Source organism: Carcharhinus amblyrhynchos, chromosome 29, assembly GCF_965287045.1.
Source record: "Carcharhinus amblyrhynchos chromosome 29, sCarAmb.v2.hapA, whole genome shotgun sequence".
NCBI lineage: Eukaryota > Metazoa > Chordata > Chondrichthyes > Carcharhiniformes > Carcharhinidae > Carcharhinus > Carcharhinus amblyrhynchos.
The window spans coordinates 11,411,204-11,420,433 of NC_137352.1; the positions used below are offsets into that span (position 1 = coordinate 11,411,204).

At 43.9% G+C, this 9,230-nt stretch overlaps 1 protein-coding gene across 1 annotated transcript; it reads right to left on the reverse strand.

Annotated features, from left to right (window-relative positions):
• Positions 1 to 5: 5 nt before the first annotated feature.
• rps25 (ribosomal protein S25) lies at positions 6 to 8,456 on the reverse strand. The gene is made up of 5 exons (XM_080214846.1): positions 8,369 to 8,456; positions 6,650 to 6,745; positions 2,916 to 3,099; positions 940 to 1,038; positions 6 to 71 (listed from the first exon to the last, which is right to left on the reverse strand). The coding sequence occupies exons 1-4, from the start codon at positions 8,369 to 8,371 to the stop codon at positions 944 to 946; spliced, it is 378 nt and encodes a 125-aa protein (XP_080070972.1). The 5' UTR covers positions 8,372 to 8,456; the 3' UTR covers positions 6 to 71; positions 940 to 943.
• Between the last annotated feature and the right edge of the window lie 774 nt (positions 8,457 to 9,230).

Consider the following 9,230-nt stretch of genomic DNA (forward strand, 5'->3'; position numbering starts at 1 on the left):
CAATGTTGTAGTACAACAGTTTTATTTTACACTTGTATCTAAATATCTTCAGTTGGAATCCATTCCAGAATCTGAAAAAAAAGAAAATATTTAATGTTTAACAGAAAACCTTGAAGTTTAGACACCTGAAAATTCTAAACCTAAATAAGGTTATTAAATCTGAAGAGTGGTTGGGGTGTGGAATGCACTGCCTGCTGTGATAGTGGAGTCAGACACTTTAGGAGCTTTCAAGCAATTATTGGATGGGCACATGGAGTACACCAGAATGATAGGGAGTGGGATAGCTTTATCTTGGGTTTGGGTATAGCTCAGCACAACATTGAGGGCCGAAGGGGCTGTACTGTTCTGTTTGATGTAAGACACACCATTAAACCCAGGCACCACCTGCACACACAATGCCCTTTTCATTCAGACTGCCCAATCCTGATGTCATGTCTGCACTGACGTTCTTCCTGCAAAGGATCAATTATAATTATCAACAGTACAGACTGTAATCTTAAATGTCGCTCCTCCACAATTTACTCTAAAGACCCTGGATTAAATTGCCCCAAAGAGCACAGACCAGGGATTGAGCCAGAGCACTCTGATCTGAGAGATCTTTATCCCAGAGTTGATAGGTTAAAGGGATAAAATAACCAGTGCAGAAAATCATTTTTGGGAATTTTACCAAAAAACTAACTGCACCGCTGGGAAGGATTTAGGGATGTATACTGCCTCAGACAAACAACTGGGTGCCAGAAGTTCGCAGCTCCACTGTGCTGTGTACTCAAAACACCAATGGGAGATGTGCACCCTGGCTCATAATTGGAAGCACTTCATTCCCCCAGAGAAAAGAACAAAAAAATCACTAGCAACTAACAAAGCAAAACAGACCACCCAACCGACTCCATATGAGGAAGAAACAAACGGTAAAAATGATGATGGACGTCCAAATAGTACCTGTTTAAGCATCATCTGCAGCAGCAGGTGCATCCCCTCCCTTGGTGTTTCGTGTGTAGATAACCTGTGCTCTGTGTTTGCACACCAGCTTGATCATACCTGCCAAACAATGAGAGTTACATAAGTCAAGCCCTGGGATACAATTCAACTCTGGATTACTACCAACCATAAAAGATGAAACAGCCAGTTCAAGCTAATGTTCACGTAGGAATAATGCAGGTTAACAGTGGTGCAGAAATTGACAATCTCCCACAGCTACGAGATAACCATTCACAGCCAAACAATTCTTCATGAATGGACAGGAACATAGAAAAGAGGAAATGGAAGATCGACAGAAGACATTCAAGTCTACTTATACCCCCCAAAAACAAAGCACAGCCCCCAAAGTTATACATGCAGGGCAGAAGTGAACAATACTCTTGCAGCAAGGCTCGTGAATCGAATAGTGTGCTGGGGATATTGGGGACAGGAGGAGTTTGAGTAATAATCCAATAAAGTGTCCACAATTTTTTGGTAAGTTGTTGAATTCTTTAAAAAAACTTGCTAATTCCACTAATTTTATTAAAACCCGAACTAAACCATTGCCCACATGATGTAGCAAATCACTCAGCTGTGACTTGTGCCTCTAAACACAACTGTAATTATAACTAAAATGCAAAAATGTTTTAGAACACTTCGAACATTTCCTTACGATCCTCACCAAGAATACCAGCAGCCATGTAAAGTGTACATTGCAACCTCCAATCTGACCCTGACTGGGACATATTATTCCATCACTGGGAATTCCTCATGGAATTATCATGTGGACATAGTATTACAGTTGATCTTACAGTGGTCTTTACTGCACTTTCCTGTCAGTCAACTATAGCCCTCAATTCTTGCAGATCAAGAACCCACTGAACTTAGCAACTCATCTGACTAATGACCCAGCTTCCCTTGCTACTGATAATCACAATACCCTCAGAAAGCATTTCCTCATCATGGTCTTAAATGGGAGACTCAACATTGTAAAACTATCCCCCTCTCCAGAGTGCCATCAGAGAGGTAATGCATTGAATGGCCTACTCCTGAGCTGTAACTGTTCCAAGACACCCAGTCAATAGATGGAACCCCGCAAACAATACCAAGAACAGATTTAAATAAACAAAATTGTTTGGTTCTGAGTAACTGTGGAGGGCAGTCAGAAGCCTACAGTGAGAGACATTTTTAAGAGGTTTTTACTTATTAGTGTCACAAGTAGATTTGTGAAAATCTCTAGTCACCACACTCCAGTGCCTGTGAATACAGTAGGGGAGAATTTAGCATGGTCAACGCACCTAACCAGTATGTCTTTCTGAATGTGGGAAGAAAACAGAGCACCTGGAGGAAACCCACACAGACACAGGGAGAACATGCAGACTCCACAGACAGTGACCCAAGCCAGGAATCGAATCCAGGTCCCTGGCGCTGTGAAGCAGCAGTGCTAATCACTATGCTATCCCAACAAGTGACCACAGAAAATACAATCACAGAATCCCATTCAGCCCATCGAGGCCTGCACTGACTCTCCGACACAGCATCTTACTTAGGCCCTATCCCCACATATTCACCCGCTAGTCCAAGTAATAAACATATCTTGGGACTGTGGGAGGAAGAGCACCCAGAGGAAACCCAGTCACCCAAGACTGGAATTGAATCTGGATCCCTGGTAGAGAGGCAGCAGTACTAACCACTGTACCACCATGCCACCCATGTCTTGAACAAATATATTGAGTACAACATTTACAACTAAACCAAATTAAAAAGTCAAAATGCTGATGATAATATGCCCACAAATCTCTATTCACAAGCAATCTCAAATTTCACTGACAGCAAACATGTCTGTGCAACAAGTAGCCGAATTGTTCCGAGTTCTGGACATGATCTCTTCCCGAATCACATCACTAGCCACCACCACGTTAAAGTAGCCACCCAAATCTGTGACAGTCTGTGATTACCTTTTGCAAGCAGCTCCTGCAGGGCAGCCCTGGCCAGAGAACCTCTGATCTTTAGTCTTTCAGAGACGACTGCAGGCGTGATGAGTTTGTAGTTTGGAACCTCTTTCAACAGTTTATCGTATGTGGCTTTGTCAAACAGAATCAAGTTGTTCAGCTTGTCTCTCACTTTTCCTTTTGACCACTTCTACTTGGTTGTACAAAAACAAGGATTGCGGTTAGTAGGCTCCGACTCATCTGCAGCTTTAATAAAACATTTAATTATCTATGCACTCGACTGGAAATACCAAAAGACAGAGACTGGTGACACACAAAGTAATTACAATCCCACAGCATGAACATGCTTGTTACGTGTGAACACGGTGGGTGGTACATCTATTCAAATGAAAACATTTTAACTGGGTTGACCTGACCCAATGGTTCAATTATCGGCTGTCGCAGGTCTCCATATTTTGACCGTGCAGCAGCCAAAGATTACGTCAGGCAGCATCACTCCAGTCACAAATAGCATGCCCCCTCCCTAACCCTGCAGTTTGGGAATGTATTTATTAATGCACCTTATCATGGAAAGATGGAAGAACTTGTGGCAAGAAAGATCTTTTACCACAGTAAGGTGAATTCAAATCAAGGTGATGCCTGAGGTATATACACCAGGGGCAGCACAGTGGTTGGCACTGCTGCCACGCAGTACCAGACACCCAGGATCAATTCCTGGCTTGGATCACTGTCTATGTAGAGTTTGCACATTCTCTGTGTCCATGTGGGTTTCCTCCCACAATCCAAAGATGTGCAGGTTAGGCCATGTTAAATTCTCCCTCAGTGTACCTGAACAGGCACCAGAGTGTGGCGATTAGGGGACTGTCACAGTAACTTCATTACAGTGCGAATGTAAACTATCTGTGATTAATTAACTTTTACCTAGATGCCACAAGGTTCAATCTTTAGCCTGTAAAGAATTACTGATTGCTGGTTGGAAAAGTGGTAAAGTGAACAAGTGGATAATCATATCTTCCACCCACTAATGCTTTACGACTGATGTTGAAGTTGGCTGAATTTAAGGTGGGGGGGGGGGGGGGCAGGATGGGCTCCACTGTCACAGAGCCATATTTAATACAGATTGACAAAGTAGTAAGACTGGCTGAGGTTAGCCTAAGAACCCACAGACAAATCCCACTGACCATCTTCAGCAAGGAAATGGGCAAAGATCTGAAAGAAAAAGATAACATTCTGATCCTCTCAAGATTCATCATGAAAGGGATTAACCAGAAGCAGCAGCAACACGAAAATCTCTCCAAGATGGTTGGCCTCTTTTAAGGTCAAACCAAATAAACAAACTCAAGTTAAATAAGGACAAAGTAAAAGGAGCAGCCCCCCAAAAGGAGGGGGAACAGCCCGAACAAAAAGTACAAAGGAAACTTGAAAACATCAAATTAAAATCTGATCATTAGGGTTGATAATGTATCCCAGCCTCTGCGGTGACCAACGGGCGCAGAAGGCATCAATTACACCTGTAGACACTGCATGCTCCCTCCCAGGGACACCTGGCCACAAATGTAACCACGGTAGAGGGGCAGTCAGGATGGACAGCGCCCTTGGTTGCCCACTGCCTGGACCTGTAAATGGTGCGTTTCACCAGGCCCAGCAGGTGGTTCACGAGGTGGTTGCCATCCCAACCCTCCCCTCTCTGCACCATGTATCCGTACATCAGGAGTGTGGGATTGAAGTGCAAACAAAAATTAATAAAAGGTTCTTCAGGAAAACAAAAAGGGAGTGCAACCTGAAACACAAAACATAGACAAGGTCCACGGACTCCACAAGGCCATAGAAGAGGCGACCTTTGGAGCCCGTGAACCAGTGAATCCTACAGTTGTGCGGAACTGCTGCATGCATCACCCTCCACCCCGATCCCTGATGTAACTGGGGGAGATCCCTCCATAAAGGGACCTCCACCGCCTGACGGCAACATGGCCCGCCAAGGTGTATGCGGGCAACACGCGAGGACATGGTAGTGGAAGGTGTGCAGCAGCAGCCCATACAGGAAACACCACCATACAGTGGAAAAGGGCATGGAGGACATTTCCGCAAGGCAGCTCATGCTGTGGGGCACCTGACCCAAGGAGGTGAACAGTCTGTTTCTGAAAATCTATAAACAATGGACAGAGTTACTCTGGTCCTCTCTGGCCACAGGCTTGAGAATTCACTTGTCTGCTTTTGCCAAAGGCAAAACTGGGGACTGATCCAGTGATCTCATTCAAAAGTATTACTTTGTTCAATATTTTCTTCCCAATTATCCTATTTGTACTATACAAGGCGTCTGTCAATAAATTGCCTGAGAGTGAACAGTCGTTTCACCAAAAACCATTTAACTTGGAATTTTATTTTTCAAGAAGTAAGCACCATTATCCTGTAGCTTTACTTCCCAAGAAAGCAGAAGGCAAAAAGGTTCACCAGTTTCCATACCAGACTGAAGTCAGAGTTGTAAAGCATCAACATAAAAGAGCCAAGATATTATATATACTTTGAACAGCTCCTGTTACTACAGCGAGTATAATCAGAACTTTATTAATCCCATCATTCCATAATCAAATGGAGATTGATCCTTCCAAAGTGAATTTAAGTTGGTGCATTCTTATATCTAATATATAGTTATAAAACAAAAAATGTAATACAACTGAAAATAAAACATTGGAAACTCTCAACAGAGCAGTTAGTATTCTCACAAAGTTAACAGCCCTTTTCATCCAAACTGTTCAATTCCCTTTTCCTGTTCTCTGCAGATGCTGACCTGAATGCTTTGGCTTTACAATTCATTGGTGAAAATACAAGTTAGAAATAGGCCATTCAGCACTTTGAACCTGCTCTCCATTTGATAAGATCATGATCTGATTGTGACCTCAATTCTACTTTCCTGCCCACCCCGATATCTTTTGACTCCCTCGTGAATCACAAGTCGAACCGCCTTAAAAATATTCAATACCCTACCTACCTTCACTACTCCCGAGGAGGGGATTCCACTGCGTAATGAGAGAGGAGAAAAAAATCCTCATCTTCATCGTAAATGGGAGACTCCATATTTTTAACCAATGTCCCCTAGCTCTAATCTCTCCCATAAGGTAAAACATCCTCAGCATACATCTTGTCAAGTCCCCTCAGAGTCTTATGCTTCAATAAGGTCACCTCGCACTCTTCTAAACTCCAACTGATACAGGCCCAAGCTGTCCACATAAGATAACCCCTTCATCCCAGGTATCAGTTGAACAAATCAACTCTGACATACCTCTAATGCATTTATATCCTTTAAGTGAGATCAAGACTCTACATTGTATTCAGGAGTGATCTCACCCACGCTGTAGCAAAACTCCCTCTATTCCCCTTGCAATAAGCAAAATACTATTAATTTTCCTAATCATTCACTGTACCCTCAAACTAATATAATGAGATTCATGTACCAGGACACCCCAATCCCTCTGTGTCCAAGTTCAGAAAGCACTATTTCAATGATTTCCTAGTTTCTATTTACCCTGAACAAGTTCATTTTCCCACATTACACTCCATCTGTCACATTTCTACCTAGCTCCTTAACGTATCTATATCCCTCTGCAGACTCCTTATGTCTTCACAACTTATTTCTTACTTGTCTTTATCAGTATCAAATTTACCAACCGTACATTTGGTCCCTTCATTCAAGGCATTGCCTCAATGATTTACAATCCATATCAATCTACAGGAGGACATACCTTCTTCTTGGCCTTGCCTCCAGTTTTATTTACTGGATCTTTATCCTTTTTGCCTCCTTTACCCCCATCTTTCTTCTTCTTGTCATCTTTAGGAGGCTAGGAGCAGAAGAGGAATTTAATTTAAAAAGTTATATTAACTATACAGCAGCAGCTACCAATCATTAACACATTAGGTGCAATACAAACCTTCTCAAAACTGGATTAACTTAACTCTCCAATTAAATTAACCAGCTCCAAACCCATCATAATACATGCTGGGAAATCAAACCCACTTCCATAGTTAAGGGAACAAAGGAACAGGAGGTGATTTAACCCTCCTCAACTTTGAGATCATGCCTCATATGTGACCCCACTTCATTTATTAACCTTTGCTCAAATTGCTTTGGGGAAAAACATCAATAAATAATGTTTAAAAATTAATATTTGATCAAGCATCCATTTGTGGAAGAATTACAAACTCCCAATACACTTTGGTTTCAGAGTTTTTTTTAATTTCACTCCTGAGTGGTCTGACTCGAATGTCTTCAATTAGTATTTGACTGCCACAATCAGCTAGAAGTTTCTCATCATCTGCTCCCCTTCCTTTTGTAAAAACATTGTTCAGAACTCCCTTTTAAAGGGGACGTTTTTCACACAGTGTGGGGTGGATGCCTGGAACATATTGCCAGAGACGGTGATGGAAGCAGCACTTAAGAGCCATCTGGGTACATGAGTAGGATTGGAATAGAGCGATATGGACCAAGTAAGGGCAGTTTTCTTTAAACGTTTAATTAGGGCATCATGATCAGCACAGACTTGAGGGCCTGTTGACATGTTGTACTTTTCCTTCTTCTTAACCATCTAAATTTCACAGTATACAGCTCCAAATTAAAAGGAAAATCCACAAGAGTGGTGACTATCAAAAAAGAAAAAAAAACAGCTATCTGAAACAGATTAAGCATGGCCATTTTAAAACCAGATCCCCTAGTCCTCCCATAAGTGAGGCAGCCTCTCATGTCTCGTCATACAGTGCAGAAAAGACCCTTCGGCCAGTCAAGTCCGCAGGGCTAACATTAATGTTTATTTATTAGTGTCACAAGTAGGCTTACATTAACACTGCAATTAAGTTACTGTGAAAACCCTCCAGTCACCACACTCCAGTGCCTGTTCTAGTACACTGAGAGTTTAGCATGGTCAATGCACCCAAGGTGCTGGAGATCTGAAATAAACAGAAAATGATCTCGGAGGGAACGAACATGATTCTAATCATTGTGCTAAGGTGCCTTGCAATTCAGCGGGTGGGTGTCATTGTTAAATCCACATTATGCTCCCTCCAAACTGGGTTAGGCTCTGACTGAGGTTTGCAGTAGCCAGGGCCGGGCGCTGCTCATCCAGGCCGGGGCTCAGGGCCGGGTGCTGCTCATCCAGGCCGGGCGTTGCTAATCCAGGCCGGGGCTCAGGGCCGGGCGTTACTAATCCAGGCCGGGGCTCAGGGCCGGGCGTTGCTAATCCAGGCCGGATCTTAGGGCCGGGGTGTTGGTAATCCAGGCCGGGGCTGCTGGAAACGTGGGCCCAGCCTTTCCCTGGCAGCTCCAACATGGGGAACCGGGGAAAGGGGGCTGAATATTTAACTCTCCCGGCTCCATCTCCCCATTCCTCTCCCCTCCTCTCAGCCCGCTAGGCGAGCTCCCCGCCGCCTGGCTCCCCCCCCCGAGGCTCAGCTCCACTCCGCTTCCTCACCATGTTGTCCCTTCAAGATGTCGGCGTCCAAAAGGAAGAGTCCCTGCTCTGACAGCCCAGGAAACCCCGGAGCAGCAGCAATTTCCGGTCTGTGCCGGAATTTCCACACGCAACTTCCGGCTTCTATAGACAGAGTCCCCCAGCCAATAGGGTTTGAGTTTGACCAAAGGAGTTGGAATGCCTTCAATGGCCGTAAAGCTAAATAGAGTAAAGCACTAACACCAACCTGATGTCTTGTGGGTGACATAGTAAGAAGTTTCACAACACTAGGTTAAAGTCCAACAGGTTATCCCAGTCCAACACCAGCATCTCCCCACCTTGTGGGTGGCACAATGGTTAGCACTGCTGCCTTACGGTGCCAGGGACCCGGGTTCAATTCTCAGCTTGGGTCACAATCTGTACGGTGTTTGCATGTCTCCCCATGTTTGCGTGAGTTCCCTCTGGGTGCTCCAGTTTCCTCCCACACTCTAAAGATGTGTGGGTTAGGTGAATTGTAAACTAACCCTAAAAAAGAAGACCCTAGGTAAATTGAGCAAACTGTTGGGGGGATTAGCAGGGTAAATATGTGAGATAACGGGAATAGGGTCTGGGTGGGATTGTGGTTGGTGCAGACTCAATATCCTGAAAGACACCCCCCCCAGCCTCCACATCTTGGGGCACCACAAGGGGCAATGTTGCGTGGCTAATTCACCCAACCTTCACATCCTTGGACTGTAATTTGCTTTGATTTATTATGATCACAGTATTGGGATACAGTGAAAAGTATTCTTGTTTCTTGCATGTTATATAGGTAAAGCATACCATTCGTAGAGAAGAAAAGGAGAGGATGCATAATCTAGTATTACAGTCTTGACTCGAGAAA